Below are 21,244 nucleotides of genomic sequence, written 5' to 3'. Positions count from 1 at the left end.
TACTTTTTCAAAAATTTCGAATTTTTCAATTGCAGTGAATACCTTCTCGATGTTCATGTTACCCTGATACTTTTTCAAAAATTTCGAATTTTTCACTTTCACTGGATATCTTTTCGACTTTCAAGTATTCACTTTTTAAACAATATTTCGATTTATTAACCATTTACAAAAGAAAAAATTGGAATTATTTTGAAAAAAAAAATGAATGATGGCGGGATCGAACCCAAGGTATCCGCGTGCTATTCAAGCACGTTGACGATTAACCAACGCGTTCATTATAAAAAAATAATTTCATTAGGAGTATATCTTCAATATATTAAATAATTTTTTCCATTCGAAATTCCACAAAATGGGGTTTCCCCCTTCCGCTCATTCTACAGTCGGCTAAATTTCAGTTAAACAAATAAAAAACAAAAAGCATTCATATCGTAGAAAATAAAATTCACCCTGTCGACTTGATGGACACCCCAGCATTGCGTGTTGCGCCCTCCCTTTCTTGGGGTGCAGTACTACGATACCACTGGGATCAAACCCCCAGAATTGAATCTCTACTTCAGTCAATCCTTTTTGCTCCGAACTAACCCTCTACTTTAGCCTATTTTCTCTGGCCGTTGCCGTCCGGCTCTCACATCAGATGCGTGTTGTGATGTTCAATGCGTTCAAATGCACATGAACCTCCTTATTAATTAAAAGTATGGTTAAAGAATTAGTTTGGAAAAATAAAAGCAATCAAAACAAAACGTCTCGGACGAGTGAATACTGAAGAACTTAATTGTCCTCCAGCGAGTTACATTTTGAGTGCGGCATTTGTTGGTAATCAGTGTAATTTATTTACCTAAATATTAAGTCCAGTATAATTAAACGGAGAGTAATCGAATCCCTAAGTGATTTATTGTTACTGCTATTAAAGTTATCAGGAATATTTTATTGTTGATTCTAATTAGACAGCAACATTCTAACCTCAATGTTTGTATTAGCTGATTGTCACTGGCTGCATCCCCATTTTCTTGTGATTTTTCCATATTGCGAGTTATTTCTCACCGGTAGCGGAATTATTTTAATATCACCTAAAAGATTCCATTGGGTTCTAGGCAGCTTGAATACTGAATCGTTGTACGATGGAACCTGCCCAGAATGCTTCAACCTGCCCCCCTGAGGCTGCACAGGACGAAAGCCTTGAGGTTTCTACATCTAGTCACAATAAAGAGGATTCAACGAAGAAAACCCTCTGTGATCAAAAATCGCACGTCACGAAAAATCCTGGTAAAGGTGGAGGTGAGTGTGAATCAAAGAGACTGACTCCCATCCTAGGAAGTTGCAGAGAATCCCCCCAGCCAGAACAATCAGAGACTGGAGATGGTGAGAGTGCAGAGGCTCGACTGAGCCATGAGGACTCCTCCTCGAAAGACACATCGAGGGACTCCAGTGGATCCTTAAGAGATTCTACACAGGATGAGAATAAAAAAAAACGATCACAAGCTCCTGGTGGTCGAAAGAAGTCCTCAGAAACCCCAAAGGACTCTGAATCCCCAGAAATTCTTCCAACAATCTCTAATCCCTCAAAGACCTCTCCCCCATGTGAAAGTGATCCAGATTCCGCAGAAAGTTGTCGAGAAAAACCAACAACTTCCGGTAAAAATTCTGAGAAATCGAAAGAGACCCCTGTATCATCAAAACCGTCATCCCCTCATACAGATGGAGTTGTCGCCCTAGAGGAAACTTCTTCATCTTCAAAACCAGGATCCCCACTCGATGAGTCTTCCAAATCGCCTGGTTCCGAGCCGAAGCCCTCAGAAGATGACAAAATAGAATCGGTAACTCTGGATAGTGACCTTGAAAAGGACGAGGACAAGGATCGAGAACCTGAGAAAACTGAGTTCGTGCAGATATCGCAGGATAAACCAGATGATAATCCCCTGGAGGGTCCATCGGAGGCTGAGGACCCCTTCGGGGGTGACACTCTAGCTGCTGATAATGTTGATACCATGGACACTGACGACAACAATGAGAGAGACATAAATTTTTCGAAGTTGGGGGATCAGGCTGACAACCTCCAGGACGCTGTCAAGGCGACGTCATCCAAAGAAACTTCAAGCACGCCAACAGAGAGTGACAACCTCCAAGACCCTGAGTCCTCGAAAAAGTCGTCAGACGCAGAGGAGGTCGAGGAAGTATCTGAAGGCCTTTCAGAGGCGCAAAAGTCCCAGGATAAATCCGATAAATCGAGTGAAAAAGTCCCTCAGTCTGAAGTGCATGTGATTCCCCTTGAGACAGACGAGCACTCGACAGTCCTTCCAGGACAAGACGACGAGCTTTGCATCATCCCTGATGATATGAAGATAATCATCCCCGGAAAATCAGGCTCCAAGAAAGATCCCCCTAAGGCGCCAGAACCGGCAGCCCCTGAGAAACCCTCAGTTAAGGTTTCGAAACTTGCAAAAGCCCCTGAACACTCTAATAAATCGAAATCGTCAGACGCAACTTCTGCAGCGATAACAGATAAGGTGATAGACCTGGATATCGAGGTCAAGAGCTCGGAAGAAATATCGGAGATTACACTCCCCGAGAAACACGTCTGTAAACAATGTCAGGAGGAGAAGCCCTGTAAGATAAAAGTGAAAATTGGAAGTGAAGAGTTCAGGGTTTGTTCGAAAAGATGTCAAAGCTCCTTCATGGATACCCATGGAAAGGCTACAGACATTCCCTCAGAAGGGGCTAATTCAAAATACGAGAAACGCTGTGCCAGCTGTCTTTTGATAGTCGAATCCAATGACGAAAGAAATCTCTCTTGGGAAACGATGGAATTCTGTAATGAAGAATGTCTGGGAAAATTTCAGACCAAGTACGGGAGTTACTGCAGGAACTGCAATGGAAATGTACAACCAATTTCCTTGGGGAAATATTGCGTTCGTTTTGGTTTCGACGTTCGTCAGTTCTGCTGTTCCACGTGCCTGGAGGAGTTCAAAAAAGGCCTCAAGGTGTGCAGCTACTGCCAGAAGGACATCAGCTCGGGGACAGATGGTTTTCTTGCCCCAGTCGGTGATAAAGGCCAATTCAAGGACTTTTGCACTCAACAGTGCATGGAAAAATACTCGAGAATGAATTCTACGGAACCACCACCTACCGAGCGAAAGGCCTGCAGCGTCTGTCAGGAAGAGAAAATAGTCTTCTGCGAGGTTCAGATAGACAGGGGTCAGTCCCAAGCCATTTGCAGTGAGCCATGCTTTGCAGCCTTCAAGTTTGTCAACAAAGTTGATCCAGACCACTGTGCTACGTGTAAAAAGTACTTCCAAGTAGGTAACAAGAAGAGCACAGTTGTCTTCTACAACAACGAGGCACACACCTTCTGCAGTAAAAGTTGTCTCAACATTTTCATCATTACAAACAGAAAAATCGTTCCCTGTAACTGGTGCAAAGTCAAGAAGTACAACTTCGACATGATAAAAAAGGAGTTAAAGTCCGGACAAGTAGTCATGATGTGCAGTCTCAATTGTCTCACCCTCTACCAGGTATCCATTAACGCAGTGTCAGCGAGAAGAATTCGTTGTGACCTCTGCAAAGAGTTCTCTCAGGCCCAGTACCACCTCACGATGTCAGATGCAACAATTAGAAATTTCTGCTCCTATAATTGTGTCATGAAGTTCCAAGCGCAGTACACTAAGTCCCCAATAACAATTCCCTCCGGGGAGGACGCACCTGTTCCCACAGGAATGCCCAAACGCACCTATCCAGGGAAGGTTCAACCCCTCGGGGTTGTCAAGAAAGTCACAGACATGCAGAACGCCAGCCTTCAGAGTAAAAAATCGCTTCCTGTGATATCATCAGTGGCTAGTCTAGCTTCTCTACCGTCGAATGGACAGCCCGCTATCACCCAGAAAGCCACGAATAACGTTGTAAATTTGAACAGTGCAACGATAACAAATCCAACAGCTGTCCCGGGCACGCCAATTCTTTTCAAACAACAGGTAATCACCAGACCCCCAAGTCCTGTCCAGATGCACAATAAAATGACCCAGTGCAAACCCCTGATGCACACCAAAGGGGTATCAGTAAAACCCCACCCCTGCACAAAATCCACACAGACTGACGAGATCCAAAAGGTCATAATTCCCATTCCAGTACCCATTTACGTACCGTTTCCAGTCCACATGTTTTCTTTTCCATTTCCTGTGCCCATGCCCTTCCCCTTACCAATCCCAGTTCCCATATTCATTCCAACAACGCGAAACAGTGCCAAGGGTATATTCAAAGAGCTCAAAAAAATTCAGGAGAAATTGCCATCAGATCCCTTCGAGGCAGAGCTCCTCATGATGGCGGAGATGGTGGCGACTGATAAGAAGAAGACAGAGAGTGACTCTGAATCTGATGACAATGGGAATGAGAATGAGAATGTCGAGGTGAGTGAGAATGCTGTTGAGGAGAAGCAGGATCCTGTGGATGGAGGTAATGCGTTTGGTGAAGAGATGCTCCAGATGGCCTTGAAAATGGCAACAGGAGAGTTAGAGGAACCGGCTGTCGACCTCGAGGCAGCGCTGACGCCTAGCACAATTGCAGCTACACCTCAGGGACAGGGTGATGGAGAGGAGAACCAGGTGGAGAGACAGACACGTGGAAGGAAGAGAACAGTGACCCACAAGGCGAAAGGGGCTAATAAAAAGGGCAAGAGGTCTGCCAGCACTGGGGAGCCGCCTCTGATGCCTCCACCAGAGTCTCAGACACCCACGCGAACTGTCGAACCCCTTGAGAAACCTGACGCCAATATGGCACTGAAATTTACCTTTGGGGTGAATGCCTGGAGGCAGTGGGTCATCACGAAAAATGCTGAGATGGAGAAAAACGCTGGGAACAAGATTGTTAAACCCTTCAAGACCGATTTGCTTCAGCTCACTGCTGATGAGCTTAATTACTCATTGTGTCTGTTTCTGAAGGAAGTGAGGAAACCCAATGGAGCAGAGTATGCGCCTGATACTATTTATTATCTTTGTCTTGGTATTCAACAGTATCTCTTTAAGAATAATAGGATTGATAATATCTTTACGGATTCGTATTACGAGAAATTTACCGATTGTTTGAATGAAGTGGCTACCAAGTTTTCAGTTTTGTATAATGAGGCACATTATATTGTGACGAGGGTCGAAGAGGAACATCTCTGGGAGTGCAAGCAACTCGGAGCACACTCACCCCATGTCCTCTTGAGCACACTCATGTTTTTTAATACGAAACATTTTAATTTAACGGTGAGTTGGAATTTTTCGATTCAGTTTTCATTCTTTTATCAGTGGTTTAATATCAATTGTTTGAATTTAGACTGTCGAGGAACATATGCAGCTGTCATTCTCACATATAATGAAACATTGGAAGCGAAATCCAGCCGCACAAGCTGCAGCAGGTGCTGGGAAGCCTCCTGGAGCGAGGAACGTACTCCTGAGATTTTATCCACCCCAGGCTGCGCTAGGTTCGTATTCTCGATCACTCATGCTCTTTCATGAATAATTTTTTCGATGATTATTTTTCTTTGAATCTTCGCAGAAGCTAATTCGAGGAAAAAGAAAGTGTACGAGCAGCAGGAGAACGAGGAGAACCCCTTGAGATGTCCAGTAAAACTCTACGAATTTTACCTGTCGAAATGTCCAGAGAGTGTTAAGAGTCGTAACGACGTATTCTATCTTCTTCCTGAACGCAGCTGTGTCCCAGATAGTCCTGTGTGGTATTCAACATCGCCGCTGGCTAAGGATCATCTCGTGAAGATGCTTAATCGGGTCAAGATGGTTAAGGAGATCAATGTTGCTCTGTGGAGCAGTTAATCAGGATTCATCGTACTGAAGCTCTTCCTCACGCAGGGCGTTGTTTTTTTGTATGAAATTAAAAAGAGATGGAGGTCGATGCACGTCCGAAAATTAATCATAAATGAATTCAGTTGAACACATGACAAGAGTCAAAATTCATTTGCCTCATGATAATTCGATTTTTTTCAATGTATAATTATGAATATCTAGGAAATAAAATAACAAGATTTGTTTCATAATTGTGAATTAAAATCATTGTCATCAAATTGAAGTTTTGAAATTAATTGAATTTTTACTGCCCCTTTATGGTTCTTTCAATTTGATGAAATGACAGATCAATTTTTTAATTATGAAATATGAGTGGACTATTAATGAATGAATGAATAGAAAAAATATAAAAATGCGAGATAAATTTGTACACAATTTAGAGGTAATTTGAGGGTAATCCTATTATTCAAAATTGAGATGAAGATTTTTTAATTAAATTTCGCATGATAAACTCCTAACAATTCGATCGTCTCCTCACGTACATATTCTTCATCCATCAAATATTTTCTCATACCAATATTTATTGTAATAACAAACTTACTGTCGACTCACGAATTATCTCCAATTCTGAAGATAAGGGAAGCTGTCAAAACACCGAGATCGCCAAGAAATGCACACAGTAGAAAAAATATTCAGTATTTCAATTAGGTGCCTGTGAGAAACAATTATATAAATTTCCATCTCTCAAAATCAAGATGAATCCCAAAGATCACGAAAATGAAGAGACTCCTTCCACATCCACTGCTGAGAACCCAAAGAATATTCTCCAAAAAAATTGGAAATATCCGAGAAAATTCCCACACATAACAAAAAGAGTCTACGGAATATTGCTAGAACCTGAAATGTGGAGATGTCTTCGCAAAGGAAAACTAGTCAAAGATCCGATCATCGACGCATGGTTGCAACTGATGGCGGATACTGCATCGAAATCTGGACTGAACATTTTGGCATTCCAAAGCTGTCACTACGAGCTGTTGTCTCAATGCGAAGAAAAATCCATGGCCCACTGGCTGTGGAGGAATGACTGCTGGAGAAGAGATGTCTGGTTGTTTCCCCTGGTGTACGGTGGCCACTGCAATTTACTCGTAATAGTCCCGAGATCGAGGATTTTTTTATTCTTGGATGGGCCCCACAAGGCCCCACCCGAGAACCTGTTGAAGCAGATGTGCCAGCTGATGGAGTCTGTGAAAGGAGATCTGGACTGGAACCAGTGGACTTTCTACCAACCTGGGGATTATCCTGTTCAGCATCGGACCTCCAACAATTGCGTCATTCACGTCTGTGCATGGATCTATGTCATTTGCACTGGTGAACGTCTTGCGTGTCTCCATGAAGAGATGGCGAAGATGCGGAGGGTCATGGCTGCGAAATTCTACGCAGCTCCTGAAATGGAAAGGGAATCACTGGAAAAAGATTGTGAGGAATACGAACCACAGGATCGAGAGTCGTTGTCGACCTGGCAGGATGTCAACGGGGTTCAAGGAATACCTGGAACAAGTTCTAGTACTTTGGAGTTTTGTGCTTCCTTGGTTGAAGGTCCATGTGAATATTCATCTCGTTGAAGGATCGAGAACATAATTTCAGTTCAAGCTTTTTATCATTCTTTTATTTCATTATTCATTTATAAACAAGTACGCAATGAATTATTAACATATTTTTACAAATTTTCACTGGCTCTTGGTGGGACGAACGAATCCACGTTTACGTTTCATTTTTTTCCTCGAAATTTCTAGGGTATGAAGTTTGGAGTAAACTTCGGAGTAAATTGCTTGCTGGTCTTCTTCTGGGATTGTGGATCTGTAAAGTTAACAATAAAAATCAGAAAATGGATAAGAGAATTATTGAATAGCTGAGCGTTGAAAAATACCTGTAAATCTTCATGAGGTCGTATTTTTCCCAAGGTTTCTTCAGTTTTTCAGCCCTCAACCACTTCTTTGGAGTAACAACAACCGTTTCTGGCACGATTCCCTTCATCGGGTAGATCTCCCATCTCTTTAACCATGGGGCAGGTTTTAGGGGTACTTTGAGAGGATTGATTGGAACTTCACTTCCTTCAGGGAGAAGTTCCACCTCCATATCCATTGGGAATGTACTGTATTCTAGGGGAGCATCACGAAGATAGTACAATTCTTCATCCAATCTCTTTTCAAGTCTATAAAAAAAATAAAGAGATAAATTGTTAGGAATTTCAATCAATAATTTAAAAAATCGATGGATACCTTAAGCAGTCAATCTGCTGAATGGCCGGATCGTACAAGTCGAATTTAATTTCAACCCCCTGATTATCGATGACATTTCTCAACAGAAAATTAGCTCTCAAGCCAGAACCCTTCCTGTCTATGCAAATCCCCACAAATTTGTTAGATTTTCCTGGTGCATGGGGTTCTGAATACGTCACCGCGAGGACTGAACCGACGTAGAACTCTGGGATGTCGATGACAGTTCTCCTCGCCATCATGTCCATCCTCTCGAGTTTTTCCCGAAGATGATTGCGAAATCCCGGGGTGGGATCAGGAAGGAACTCGGGGTAAACGAATCTATATTGCGAGGGTACCGGTGGATCCTGACTTCGAGGATTTAAATTCTCGGGGTTTGAGGCACTTGGAGGATCTTTCGTGGAAATCTCCTGAGGGGTTTGTGCTGTTCCTGCGGAGGTCGAGAGACATCTTATGTCTTTACCTGGACAAAATTCGCATCCAATAAAATTAAATTATTAGGTAATTAAACATTTCTTAAAAAACGACCGGTTGCATATATATTCGAAGTCGTAAAAGAGGAAATAGGTTAGCTCTTCATGTTTCGTCGAATATTCAACAAAAAGCTAGTGCCATTATAATATTTACAGTCACATAAAATTGTGAAGAGATTGGTAATTAATAATTCATTAATCCAACTTACAAATCGTTTTAGACCCCAAAAAATGAGCTCGAAGATGTCGAGACAAAGCTAAACCCACAGCTGACATGTTTTATTATGAAGATACGTCAATTCTCCGAAGCTGCGGCGCTAGTGAACCACAAAAATTCCTCGCAATTTTCAAACAAGTCCTTTGATAAATTATCTCCTAATATTGATATTCAAATAATAAATTCTCCAATGATATAAATAATATTCTTAATGACCCTCTCGCATATGATTATCCATGTACCATGAATATAAATTGGCGCGATTTATGAATCACTCTTTTCTGTAAAAATGAGAGAAATTCAAGATTCATCGATCCAAGCGATCAATAATTGTGCTGCACTGATAAGCACTGGAGTATTGCAATTCGAATGATAATATTGATGAATGTTTCACGTGTTGACATTGTGTCTTTGATAAACGCCATGACAATGATCTTCAGTTGCTAGGTAACGAAATGGAAAACAGATCGACGTTTCCCCAGGTAGGAAATTCCTCTGATTTTTTTGTATTCACTACGATGACGAATTCGTTGAGTCAATCATGATTTTGAAGTACCTGGGGACCGTTTCGCCCTCCAGTGATAGTGAAAATCGTGTAGTGGCTATTGCCTGGTCTCCAAATAATCTGAAACTAGCTGTAGCCTTGTCAGACAGATCTATTTATCTATTCGATGAGAATGGAAATAGAAAGGATCGGTTTTCCACTAAACCTGTGGATTCCAAGGTGAGTTGAATTCAACTAATTATTATTCTAACATTTTCGTTATCAAACGATTCAGAGTTAATTGAAATGAATGAAATGATTTACTGAATTTATTGTTGGAATGATTTTGTGGCAGTTTGGAAAGAAAAGTTACGTTGTCAAGGCAATAGCCTTCTCCTCGGACTCAACAAAAATAGCTGTTGGCCAAAGTGACAACATCATCTACGTCTACAAAATCGGCGAAGAATGGTAAATACCTGTAAATAGGGAAGACGTAAAATCGATCAATTGATGTTCTGCCCCTTTGTAGACAAAACTACCGGTTTTTTAAATTTTCTGACAAATTTTTGATCGGATAGACAGGAAAATATTATTAGGAATTATAGTATTCCCCATATTCCCCTCCCAATGTCTTTATATTCTTTCTTCAAAAGGTGACAGAATATTCTTAACAAATGGCTTTCTCCCCAGGGGTGATAAAAAAGTCATCTGTAACAAATTCGGCCAGAGTAGTGCAGTGACTTGCATGCTATGGCCTCCAGAGGGTCCAATAATCGTGGGTCTAGCAGATGGAAAAGTGCGGGTGTCTATTTTAAAAGCGCATAAGGCCCAGACCCTCTACACAGCCGACGCGATGACAATAGCCCTCGCAGGAAACGGTAAAAACACTGGATTTCTCTCTAGCCACGCAGACGGCAGTATAATCCGCTACTTCCTGAAGAACGACGGAAACACCGAGCCTTCCGGACGAGTCGTTACCCACGGAGTCCCTGCTTACGCCCTCGCCTGGGCTCAAGGTCATATTTGCGCAGGTGGATGCGACAAGCGATTAACAATCTACGATTCCCACGGTAAAGTTGCAAAAATCTTTGATTACTCTCGCGATCCCGATGACAAGGAGATCTCAATCGCCTGCTGCAGCCCAAGTGGACAGAGCGTTGCCATCGGCTCCTGGAACAGAATTCGAACCATCGACTGGAGTCCAAGACGCTCCATCTGGGAGGAGACCAACACCCGGGAACTCCCGAACCTCTATACAGTGACTGCCCTCGCCTGGAGAAGAGATGGCTCCAGGCTCGTCATCGGAGGTCTCACTGGAGCAGTCGAACAATTTGAAACTGTACTGAAACGGGCGATGGTGCGAGGAAGCCACGAAGTCGCCTACGTCGGTCCAAGCCAAGTGGTTATCCGTTCGCTGAACAATTCTACTCGTCCCGTGATCATTAAATCGTCAACGGGGAATGAGATCGAGGATGTCAGGGTGATGGGTCGCTCTGACAACCACATAGTCGCCAGGACGAACTCGACTCTTCTCATTAGTGATATCGAGCTGAATCTTCTGAGCGAAATTCCTTGGGAGGATAAACCAGGGGGTGAAAAATTCTTCTTCGAATACCCAGGAGTTTGTCTGATATTCTACGCCGGTGAGCTTACAATCGTGGAGTACGGGAAGAACGAGATCCTGGGGGCTGTGAGAACTGAAGCTGTCAATCCCCACGTCGTGTCAGTGAGAATTAACGAGCGTCAGGTGGCAGGAATGCCGGATAACAAACGATTGGCTTATCTCCTCGATCCAAAGACAATCCGTATCATTGATTTCCTAACCGGCTCGACCATCAGCGTCATTACCCACGATGCGAGGGTCGATTGGTTGGAGCTGAGTGAAACTGGGCATCGATTGCTGTCGAGGGACAAGAAGGGAAGACTTTGGTTGTGCGACGACAAGGGAGGCAGAACACTTCTGCTAACGGGTACAGGATTCGCTTCGTGGGTACCAGGAAGTGATGTTGCTGTCGCCCAGACTGGAAATAAACTTGCAGTATGGTACAATGTTGATGCACCAGAGGCTGCAACTCTCATGTCCATCCGGGGAGATGCCATAGACATTGAGAGGGAACCAGGGAAGACAGCTGTGGTCGTCGAAGACGCAGGATCCAAAGTATTTCATCCTCTGGACGAGGGTTTGATCGAATTTGGGACAGCTCTTCATGACAACGATTTTGGCAGAGTTGTCCTCTTCCTGGAAGAACTCGGTGATCGGCCGCAGGTGGAGGCGATGTGGGAGAATGTTGCCAGAAATGCAATGGCTGAGAGGAAGTTTCTCGTTGCTGCTCGATGCTACGCAGCACTCGGTGACGTTGCTTGTTCGAGTTTTCTCAAGGACATCGTAAAAACCGGTGAAAAATACGCGAAGGAGACTGGGAATGACCCAATGGGATCACCAGACTGCTGGGCTAAGCTGGCGATTCTCAGTGGAGAACTGAAGACAGCGGAGGCCATTTACCTGGAGCAAAACGAACTCGAGAAAGCCCTGAAGATGTACCAGAAGTACTGGCACTGGGAGGACGCCCTGAGCCTCGCCGAATCCCGGGATTGGTCGGGCCTGAAAGAGCTCAAGGAGAAGCACTTGTCCTGGTTATCAAAAAGCGGTCAGTCAGCACGAGCTGCGTCAATAATCGAGAATGACGATCCGAGAAAATCTGTGAAGCTCTTCCTCGAGGCGGGACGAGCAGGTAGAGCTGGACGTCTCCTTCTCGTCCACGAAGAGCTGCTCAGCGACCAGGACATCACGAAACAAGTGGTGAAGGCTCTGAAGTCATCGGATCTCATGGAACTCGCTGGAGAGATCCTGGAGAGAACCAACGACTTTGCAGGGGCGATAAAATGCTACGGCGAAGCCGGGGTGTTCGCCAGGGCTCTCGATCTAGCCAGATCCGTCGAACCCAACTCCGTTGTCTCACTCGAGAAAGAATGGGGTCATCATCTGGCAAATGGCGGGCACTTCGATGCCGCTATCAACCACTTTATCGAGGCAGGAGAGACTGCACTAGCATTGAACGCTGCGATAAATGCAAAACAATGGCGAAAAGCCCTGCAAATTGTTCAGGTAATCGACAGCGATGATCCCCTCATTCAGGAGCAGTGTGCAAAGCTCGGAGAGTATTACGCATCGATGGGAGACGCCAATCTTGCGGAAAATCTTTTCCTTCGAGCTGGTGTACCCCAAAGAGCAGTAGAGGTTCACATTAAATCCAACAACTGGTCGAGAGCCTATGAAGTTGCAATGGAATACATGAAATCCGAAGAGGCTATTGACGTCCTCACAGGACATGCCGAGAGCCTTCAGGAGGCCGGGGACTTCAGGTACGCCGAGGCCCTCTTCGTGGCGATCGGTCAGTACGACGCGGCCATCGCCATGTACAGAAGAGCGGGACTGAGAAACGACATGATTCGACTCGTTTCTGAACATCGCCCTGATCTGCTAAAAACAACTCATGCTTATCTAGCGAGGGAATTAGATGCTGCTGGTAAGACCAGAGAAGCTGAAGAGCACTTCCTCGGGGCTGAGGACTGGAAGGGAGCGGTTAGTGCTTACAAAAACGTTAACATGTGGGAAGATGCTCTTAGGGTCGCTAAAGTGGCCGCCGGAGATAAAGCTGGGCATCAGGTGGCCCTCATGTGGGCTAGAACTCTAGCTCCCGAACTCAGTGCTCGACTTCTTATGAGACTGAGTTATTTGGATGCTTGTCTTAATATCGCCTGTGAGGCGGGGCTGTTTGATTGGGCCTTAGAGACCGTAAAGTACGGGAATACTGAGCAGCAGAAGGAAGTTTACTACAGGTATGCGATGGCACTGGAGGACGAGGGAAAGTACCAGGAAGCTGAGAAGGAGTTCATTCGGGCGGGAAAGGCAACTGAAGCTGTGCAGATGTACATTCACACGAGAGATTGGGACGCTGCGGAAGAGGTGGCACAATCCGTTGGACAGGAGGCTGTGGCGCAGGTTCTGGTGGCCAGGGCATCCGAAGCTGCTGATAATCAGGACTTTGCGTTTGCTGAGTCGTTACTTCTGAGGGCTCACAAACCGGAGATCATTGTGGAGCATTACAAGAAGGCGGGGATGTGGTCGGAAGCAATGAGGGTATGCAGAGAGTATTTGCCGCGTCAGGAAGCTTCATTGAGGCGTGAATTATCGCAGAAGAGTTCTGGAATCGAGGGGGTGAACAGCCTGGATGAGGCTCGACGATGGTTGGAGGAGGGCGAGGTCAGAACTGCTTTGGATATCCTGATCTTTGATCCACATCCTTCGAGACCGATTCTCATTCAAGCTGCTGATATTCTCCTGAATCAAGCGGAACCAGAGACTGCTCTTCAAGTTGGTGGTGATCTTGGGAATAAATTAGTTCTTCTTGGGGAGCATGCGTTGGCCGCTCAAGTCTATCTTCAAGCGGATAAACTCAAGGAGGCGATCAATGCATTGGCATCTGTTGGGGATTGGATGAGGGCGAAGAGAATCGTTCGGGAATTGGCGCCAGAGTTGGAGTCCTATCTTGAGGACAAATACAGGGAGAATGTGGGGAGGGACAGTGGGGATAGAATGACAGAGGGAAGTGTCGACTCGACTTTGGATAGTTTAGCTCGAAAGGGTCAGTGGATCCAAGTATTTGAATCTGCGAGCTCTCAGAGTCCTGAGTTGTTGCATAAGTACGTAGCGCAGAGAGCAGCGCAGTTATTGAAATCTGGAACTCCTGAACAAGCTCTGCAGCTTTACAATACTTTTGGTACACCCCCAATTGCTCAGTACCATAATCTCTATTATCATCTAGCTGAAGCTGTTTTGAATTCTCATGATGGGTCTCTGGATGCTCGGTACAGTCGATTATCTCAACTCCGGAGTTTTTTGTTGGGATTGTTGAGAAATATTGAGAGTTCTTCGTCGAATGAGGAGAAATTTGGAAGACTGCTCAAGGTTGCTCATTATTCAGCTGTTAATTCAGCTTGTCAGGGTGTCACAGCTGTTGCCCAGCTCGAAATGAAGAGTTCTGTTTCTCTTTTGAGATTCTCTGATATCCTGTTGGCTGACAGATGTTACTATGAAGCTGGGGTTGAGTGCAGGAAGGCTGGATCTCACAGCGAAGCATTTGTCTTCCTCAATCACTTCTTGGATCTCGAGGAATGCATCGAAGAGGGTGACGGGAGTATTTTAGACGTCGATGATCTGAGGATAACGGATTTTCCGCTGGAAGTTCCGTTGCCCGAGGACTTGAGTCTTTCCAGAGAGGAGAGGGAGGAGGTGCGGGAGTGGGTGCTGGCTGTGTCCATGGATCAGAAGGTGGAGCAAGGGCTTCCAGTGGACAACAGGGGAGTCTACATCGGGTCCTTGACCTGTCCCGCTAATGGATCTACACCCCTTCAAGAATGTGCCTTAACTGGGTATCCTATAAGAGGACCTACTGTCCGTTTTGATGGGAGTAGTCGAGTTGTTGATAGAGAGGACTGGAATAAATTATTAAATGCGGCTAGACAAGCACCCCAGGACTCCCCTCTCAATGATGTCCTAGCATTTATACAGGAATGGTGTGGCAATTTACCAAGTTATACTTTTTAATTAATTGTTGTATCATAGAGGAATTACCACTGGACGTCTGCGGTCAGATTTTTTATTATTTCTGACATTAGGACTCTATGAAAGTTGAAGTCATGTACTTATACTTCCGTTGACGGAACGGGATAGTAATTAATTTATGAAGTTAAGATCTAATATCACTTCCTGTAGACGTGTGCAGATGGTGAATAACGAAATAGAGAATAAAACGAGTTTAATTATTGTTTCTCCTGTTTTTATTAAAACTCTAAGAGCAAAATTCCTTAGGCGAAAAATCTCCCCTGAATCATCCACTCATATTTATATATATTCTCTTCATTCTCCCCGATTCATTTTACAATTTAATCTTGCACACTGTAAACAGAAGAGAAAAATAGACGACCAGACCAGAGTCCTCGAGTACTCACTCCAATCCAATCGTTCACTCTGAATTCAACATTAGTACGTTTCCGCCTAGTATTAAACTATGTATAATATGTATATATAACATTATGTATATTCTTACCGACTTACGTGATTTAATACATACACGTTATGAAAAATCATAAATCAGAGATGACAAATCCCCGATTGATGGATACTTTACACAATTATCACTGTCACCATGTCTGTTACATCGGTGTGATCCTGAAGACCGGTCCGATCCTGAGGAAAAATCGTCGCAAAACCGAGCGAGGCTCTGGCTTGAGGTCAAAACACATGACTTCACACAACAATGAGTAACAATTAGCCGCATGAACAGCGAATCTGTTGTCACACATTTTGAGAATCCTATTGAGCAGAAGTAGAAGAATGGGTGTCCAGGCATCCCTGTGAGCTTCATTAGGAAGTGCCAGGAAATACTCCAGAGCTTCCCTCGAAGTCTCCACGAGATGTGACTCCACAGTCGACCAATTACCCCGATGGGACTCGTCATTATACATTTTGAACAGAATCCTCAAAGCACAAGCCAGAGATTGTGTCTCCTGCTTGAGCAAATTTGGTTTGACAGTTCCCCTGAATCCTGCTTTCCACAAAATATTCCTCTGCTCATTATTAACATTAAAACTCTTGGCGAAACGATGGGACCTGAGGAGGCACTCAACAAGTTGAATCAGGTGCATCGTATTTAAGGCTGAATACATGCCCTGCTCTTCTTTGTGCTCACTACCAGAGCCATCGAGACCAGAATCACTGGATCTTCCATTGAGCATGTCAGCCTGAGCCAGAGCTAGATTCTCCTGGTCTTCTTTCCTGGACGTCGCTGGATAAAACACGATATTATCAATCGTCTGGATCAACTCCAATTGCACCACACATTTGATCAACAGAGCTGAGAAGATCCTGTTGCTTCCCACATCAGTATTATTATTCGTCAGACTCTGAGTGCTGTTACTCCTCTTCAGAATCCCCATGTGATTATCATTCTCTCCAGTAATCACCTCAAGATCTGACTCCCTGTTGATGGAAGGAGGCTTCCAGGTGAGGAGAACCCCAGGCAAAGTACTCTCAAAGATATCCAGAATGCATCTCGTTGTCTTGGTCCATGTGTCCTCATCAAACTTCACACCATTACTGATTACTAGATTCTCCAGACAATTCGTCCCTGACCTCGCCAGCTGCTCATTGTCCTGCTGCACACACCACAGTAGCTGTGAATATAATTGCCCCAGGAGTAGAGGTCCCAGAACATCATAAAATTGTGAGAAAACATCAACAATAGCATAAAGTGCATGATTACAGGTGGTTGTCATCCATTCTGCTTTCTCTGTGTGCTGTTCAGGTAGTTTCATATTATCAAAAATCCTGAAGAGCACCTGAAACAGATCTTTCCACCAGTGAGGCTTGAAGGAGTTCCCATGAGTCTTCACAACATCAAACAAAACCGTCAGAGCTCTGGTCCTGACGTCGAGCTTGCACCTGCTGACAACACAGGATAACTCAAAGAGCAGTGGAAACCATCCCCTGACCCAAGCCCTATCCTCCTCTGAGACCATTCCATTTTCATCCATCATACCCTCAGCAAACATTTGGGGATTAGCATCGATATACGAGGCACTCGTTCGAATCAGTCTTATGGCTTCCATACTTGTATCCGGAAATGATGAATTGCAAGCGAATTCACTCAGGCACTTGACAGCGTCTTGAAACGAATCCACCATTATGCTGAAATCCTCGGCGTAAAGCTCATTGATGATCTTCCCTGTCATGGAAAAAGCGAGCGCAACTACTGACTCGTCTCTGTCGCTCGCAGCATGGTGAAAAACACTGAATATATTTTTCCAGCCGGATCTGATGTTGGGAGCCTGAGAGTGAACGATCTGAGCTACACACCTCACAACCATGTCTCTGATTATTGGCGATCGGTTCTTCTTCATGATGTGCTCAAAAGGCCTGAGGAACTCCTTCTGAAACCTGAAGTTAGCAAACTCCCCTTTCTCTATAAACTTTGTCGCGAGCTGCCTGAGGGAATCCACAGCGAAGAAAGCGATGTTCTGCCTTGGGCTGCAGCCCACCCTGTCAAAATGATCCCCAACCACCTGCCATATCCTGGACCACTGGAGCCTTATTCTCCCCATGTTATAGTAAGAGATCTCCACGATTTTCGTTAGGGAGAACATTCTGGGCTGAGTTTGATGGGACAACTCCTCCAGGGAGACCTGGCAGAGAGCCTTCACGAATTCCACGATGGCATCACCATCCAGACGAGTGGAGCCGGTAAAAATCCTGTCAACTGCGACGACAACACTCTGGGAACTCGTCTCCCCAATCGACTCCTTCACGCTTGGATCCAGGGAGCTCAGGTTCAAGCTGTTGGACTGACTGGAGTTGTTGTGAGTGAGACTTGTGAAGGTGTTCAGGGGCGAGGGAAAGTAGGGCTTTGAAGGGGGCCCCAGGAGTTGTGGCCTGATCCCAGTGCCAATCAGCTGGGCGAGTTCCAGTTGTGATATACATTTGACAACGTCCAGCCACGAGCTGCCGAGGTAGTTGCCATCGGTGTGGGCGATCGTTATCAGAGTTTTTATGGTGTCGATGTTCTTGGCTTTCATCTCGGTTATCGGAGAATTGGCGGTCAACAGGGTGAATCGAGCCAGGGCCTGGACGTAGGCATCTCGTTCCAGGGACATGTGAAATATGCAGGCGATTCGAATTGCACATCTGATGCCGTCCAGACAGAGGGAGGCAATCTCTGGGTCGTCGCAGTCCTGCAGGCCTACACTGAAAGCAGCGAGGAACGGTGTCCACGCAATCTTAAACATTGGACGGACGTGCTCTAAGTGTTTTGCAGTTGTGAAAGGCGCCTGAACGTGGCTCACTGAATCCATGAGATTCTTCGCAGCCGTTGAGATCAGCTCCATTTCCATGTTCCACAGGAGACGGCGCTTTTTCTCACTCGATATTACTTGTTTCCCCGGCCTATTTGGATGTGACTTCATCTTAATCTCATTCCCAGCAATTTCGTCATAAATCTTCGAGAGATACTCCTCGGGTAAGTCTTCATTGTCACTGATCCGTCGATTCAATTTGATATATTGCTCTTTAGTCATTTTATTCTTGACCTGCGGTGAGTGAAGATCAGTCGTCAGCATTATTATCGAAAAACCTAGAACGTAAGCGGTGTCTGCGCTGGTGAACAAGCCATTATTTGGATTGCACTCGCAGTATCGACTGGCAAACTTCTCCATCAGCCTATCAATCTTCTGCGCCTCTCCAGGGAGTCTGAACCCCTCCAAGAAGTACCTCAACGCCGACACCAAATCCCTATTAACAAAATCCATCTGATCTATGTAATTATACATGACCTGATTGTGATTATGATCCCCAAGAAAATCGCCAATAGCAGTTTTATCCAGTCTCTCATCGACGTGCAGAAATCTAGCGACGTCGTCAGCAGAGGCCCCTAGGAGTCCCTGCTCCTGAAGATACTGAATTCCCTTACTAGGCTTTCTGTTGAATATCTCGATGCCAGCCTCCCACACTTCCTTCTGCTGCTTCTGGACCTCGAACTGCTCAGGTGAGTCCGATACCTCCTTATTTCCTACGAGACTAGAATTCGCTGAGGAAAGACTCCCAGCACTTCCATATCGAGGCAACGACGAGTTGAGGGGTGGATCTGGGGGCTCAGTGGGTATTTGCTGATCTACTGGAGTGCCCGGGTTGATATACAAGTCTCTGCTCCACTCCACCATACACTTGAGAATTGAAACAAGACACTCGAGTCCTCGAATTCTCATGGACTTTTCCTGATTGGGGGACGCCCCCAGCTCCAGTGCCTGACGGCCCTGCGCTATCTTCGATAAATCATTGACAAGTCTCTCAAATAAATTTGCTGCTGACAGGTCGCAGTCGTAATTAACGTAAATATCTACAACACTCTGGGCATCAGCGCAGATCCTCGTCAGGGCGTGAATCACCATCCACTTGTGCTCGAAGGAGCTACTGGAGGTCTCCAGAATGTTCATGAATATCTCCTTAAAAAACACCTCGATCTGCATCTTCAGGTGCACCTTAAATCGAGCCAATAGTGCAAGGAATAACGCCAAGGATAGCTCGAATACTTCAGGAACTGAAGATACCCCATTCTTTGATAAAGCTACACACAGGTATTGCTTAATGGCGATAACAAACATCTCGTTGGATCTCAGGACTGGTCCGGCGTTCTGTAGAATTCCCAGGAGAAGCTGAAGGGACAGTATTTTGGATCTGAGCTCGTGCGATTTCGGGTCAGGAGTGCCATCGGGCAGTGGCTTCATCGACAATTTGCAGAGAGCTCGAAAGACCAAGAAGGCGTCCTTCTGGAGGACGTGGGTAAATTTAGCTGTTACCATATTGTCAGTCTCAGCTGTCGTCTCGTCGGTGTTGTCGTCGGTCTGTACTTGATCAGGATTGGGATCTTCCAGGGGCGAGGGGACTGGTGGGTCCTCAGGTACGACATTGCTAATAACTTCCTCAAGAATGCTACTGACAATCTGGGTAGAGTCGAAAGAACTCTCGTGATCGGGGGCAGAAGTACTTTCATTCAAATCAACTCGAGCCACTGGAGTCTCTGGATGTGGTGTAGACGTATTCTCTCCAATCCTGGCCTCGTCCTCAGCCTGTGTCTCCATCCTCGCGAAAATAACATTAATCATCTGCGTCAAGGTAGCACGTGCTGTCGTCTGGTTAACAAGATTTCTCGATGCCAAATACACATTGTAGACAGTGCGTATCGTTAATAATACAGTCCCTTCGTGTACTTCCACATGTTGACTAGTCATCACGGTTAAAAGTGCTTTTATAATCTGCAGCTGGACCCCCTCGTCCGTCTGCGGACCCATGAAACAGCTGCATATTGTCTCGACTATCCTCACAATCAGCAGTTTGCTGGGCTCTGTCGAGTCTGGAACATTGCCAGTCAGGTGACCATATGCTATCAATTTTTGCAGACAGTCCAGAGCTGTCACCACTATTCGAGGAGATTTGCTCTGACATGCTAGCTCGAACGGCAGGAAGTATTTCTCCGCTGAGATGACGTTTGAATCGTTCTTTGGCTGGGGCAGGGCGTTCGATATCGCTTCCTCACCCTGCACATTTGGCACCTCTTTTATCTCCTTTCGAAGGTCATCTAAACAGCAATTAATTGACTAATTAAGGGCCATCAGGGGCATTTTGTGGAATTTATGAATTTCTGGAGTGTGTGGATATTACTTTGATTATTCTCACGACAGAATATTCGAAAATCTGATCGCAGATTTCATGAGAAATTCTTTATTATTTTAAGATATATAAACAGTAATTTTATAACTCGTCATGAAGTAATTCAATATCATTACTCGTATATTAAAATTAATGGGTAAAATCGAAGAACTCACCTAGTGCTGTTTCACATGATTTTCTCAATTGTGACAAGTGGGAGCGTTTGACGTCCTTATCAGCCAATATTTTTTCCAGTGCTCTTACTATAAACATTTCTCTTGTTTTGGAGTTATTTTGCATCGTCAATAGAGAAACAATTGTTGTTTCATGGGAGATTCAGGGTTTTATCGCTGAAGGGCCAGACGTTGGATTTTATTCGGAGACTTCGGTAGTGATAAGTCGTATTCGAGGTTAAAAATGTGAAAGTACATTGACGTAAGCATCTTCAACAATCAATTAATGTTGTTTTGAGTATTTTTGCAGGAGTATGACGATGATTTGTCACTTGTTACGCGATATTTCATGGTTTGTCAGGGGTTTTCAGGTTCTTCAGAGACTTTTCGTGGTGACCAGTCTCTTGAGGTAATTTGTGTGTCACTTGGGAGTGTACTGTTGGCACGTTGTGTGAACTTGTGGTAGTTACTTGCAGACTTGACGTATCCCTTACACATACGGTAAACTCAAGGTGGTGAACAGGTATGAGACATATGGCGTGTCCGATGGTGGGAGATTTGACATGTTGGGGTTTGTGTTCAGTCTG

At 44.8% G+C, this 21,244-nt stretch overlaps 4 protein-coding genes across 5 annotated transcripts; 2 read left to right on the top strand and 2 right to left on the bottom strand.

Moving 5' to 3' along the window:
- The first annotated feature begins 621 nt into the window (after positions 1 to 621).
- On the top strand, positions 622 to 5,923 carry woc (without children). Of its 2 annotated transcripts, none has more exons than XM_011306478.1 (4): positions 622 to 813; positions 1,096 to 5,237; positions 5,308 to 5,455; positions 5,530 to 5,923. In XM_011306478.1, exons 2-4 carry the CDS (start codon positions 1,119 to 1,121, stop codon positions 5,802 to 5,804), a joined length of 4,542 nt encoding a protein of 1,513 aa, XP_011304780.1. In that variant the 5' UTR covers positions 622 to 813; positions 1,096 to 1,118; the 3' UTR covers positions 5,805 to 5,923. The 2 variants fall into 2 exon arrangements, with proteins under 2 accessions (XP_011304780.1, XP_011304779.1); XM_011306477.1 differs by having other exon boundaries at positions 1,092 to 5,237.
- Positions 5,924 to 7,356: 1,433 nt separating this feature from the next.
- Positions 7,357 to 8,813, bottom strand: mRpL19 (mitochondrial ribosomal protein L19). Its single transcript, XM_011306476.1, has 4 exons — positions 8,733 to 8,813; positions 8,054 to 8,513; positions 7,702 to 7,986; positions 7,357 to 7,631 (listed from the first exon to the last, which is right to left on the bottom strand). Exons 1-4 carry the CDS (start codon positions 8,797 to 8,799, stop codon positions 7,502 to 7,504), a joined length of 942 nt encoding a protein of 313 aa, XP_011304778.1. The 5' UTR covers positions 8,800 to 8,813; the 3' UTR covers positions 7,357 to 7,501.
- Positions 8,814 to 9,269: 456 nt separating this feature from the next.
- Positions 9,270 to 14,904, top strand: Oseg2 (intraflagellar transport protein Oseg2). The gene is made up of 3 exons (XM_011306475.1): positions 9,270 to 9,464; positions 9,580 to 9,692; positions 9,915 to 14,904. The coding sequence occupies exons 1-3, from the start codon at positions 9,282 to 9,284 to the stop codon at positions 14,830 to 14,832; spliced, it is 5,214 nt and encodes a 1,737-aa protein (XP_011304777.1). The 5' UTR covers positions 9,270 to 9,281; the 3' UTR covers positions 14,833 to 14,904.
- A 150-nt stretch (positions 14,905 to 15,054) lies between these two features.
- Sec71 (ADP ribosylation factor guanine nucleotide exchange factor Sec71) lies at positions 15,055 to 21,236 on the bottom strand. Its single transcript, XM_011306473.1, has 2 exons — positions 20,661 to 21,236; positions 15,055 to 20,413 (listed from the first exon to the last, which is right to left on the bottom strand). The coding sequence occupies exons 1-2, from the start codon at positions 20,782 to 20,784 to the stop codon at positions 15,441 to 15,443; spliced, it is 5,097 nt and encodes a 1,698-aa protein (XP_011304775.1). The 5' UTR covers positions 20,785 to 21,236; the 3' UTR covers positions 15,055 to 15,440.
- Positions 21,237 to 21,244: the final 8 nt, after the last annotated feature.

The sequence above is a fragment of the Fopius arisanus genome, unplaced genomic scaffold (assembly GCF_000806365.1).
Source record: "Fopius arisanus strain USDA-PBARC FA_bdor unplaced genomic scaffold, ASM80636v1 scaffold00048, whole genome shotgun sequence".
Taxonomy (NCBI): domain Eukaryota; kingdom Metazoa; phylum Arthropoda; class Insecta; order Hymenoptera; family Braconidae; genus Fopius; species Fopius arisanus.
Note: the sequence above shows the minus strand (reverse complement) of the source record. Positions and strands in the feature narration are given on the sequence as shown.

What these genes read in the sequence shown, in the direction of transcription:
- Oseg2 (XM_011306475.1), top strand. Translation starts at nt 9,282, where the DNA reads ATGATTTTGAAGTACCTGGGGACCGTTTCGCCCTCCAGTGATAGTGAA. An exon ending in CTAAACCTGTGGATTCCAAG is followed by an intron (nt 9,465 to 9,579) that starts GTGAGTTGAATT and finishes ATTTTGTGGCAG; the next exon opens with TTTGGAAAGAAAAGTTACGT. An exon ending in TACAAAATCGGCGAAGAATG is followed by an intron (nt 9,693 to 9,914) that starts GTAAATACCTGT and finishes CTTTCTCCCCAG; the next exon opens with GGGTGATAAAAAAGTCATCT.
- woc (XM_011306478.1), top strand. Translation starts at nt 1,119, where the DNA reads ATGGAACCTGCCCAGAATGCTTCAACCTGCCCCCCTGAGGCTGCACAG. An exon ending in CGAAACATTTTAATTTAACG is followed by an intron (nt 5,238 to 5,307) that starts GTGAGTTGGAAT and finishes GTTTGAATTTAG; the next exon opens with ACTGTCGAGGAACATATGCA. An exon ending in TCCACCCCAGGCTGCGCTAG is followed by an intron (nt 5,456 to 5,529) that starts GTTCGTATTCTC and finishes GAATCTTCGCAG; the next exon opens with AAGCTAATTCGAGGAAAAAG.
- mRpL19 (XM_011306476.1), bottom strand. Translation starts at nt 8,799, where the DNA reads ATGTCAGCTGTGGGTTTAGCTTTGTCTCGACATCTTCGAGCTCATTTT. An exon ending in TTTGGGGTCTAAAACGATTT is followed by an intron (nt 8,514 to 8,732) that starts GTAAGTTGGATT and finishes AATTTTGTCCAG; the next exon opens with GTAAAGACATAAGATGTCTC. An exon ending in GACCTCATGAAGATTTACAG is followed by an intron (nt 7,632 to 7,701) that starts GTATTTTTCAAC and finishes TTAACTTTACAG; the next exon opens with ATCCACAATCCCAGAAGAAG.
- Sec71 (XM_011306473.1), bottom strand. Translation starts at nt 20,784, where the DNA reads ATGCAAAATAACTCCAAAACAAGAGAAATGTTTATAGTAAGAGCACTG. An exon ending in ATCATGTGAAACAGCACTAG is followed by an intron (nt 20,414 to 20,660) that starts GTGAGTTCTTCG and finishes ATTGCTGTTTAG; the next exon opens with ATGACCTTCGAAAGGAGATA.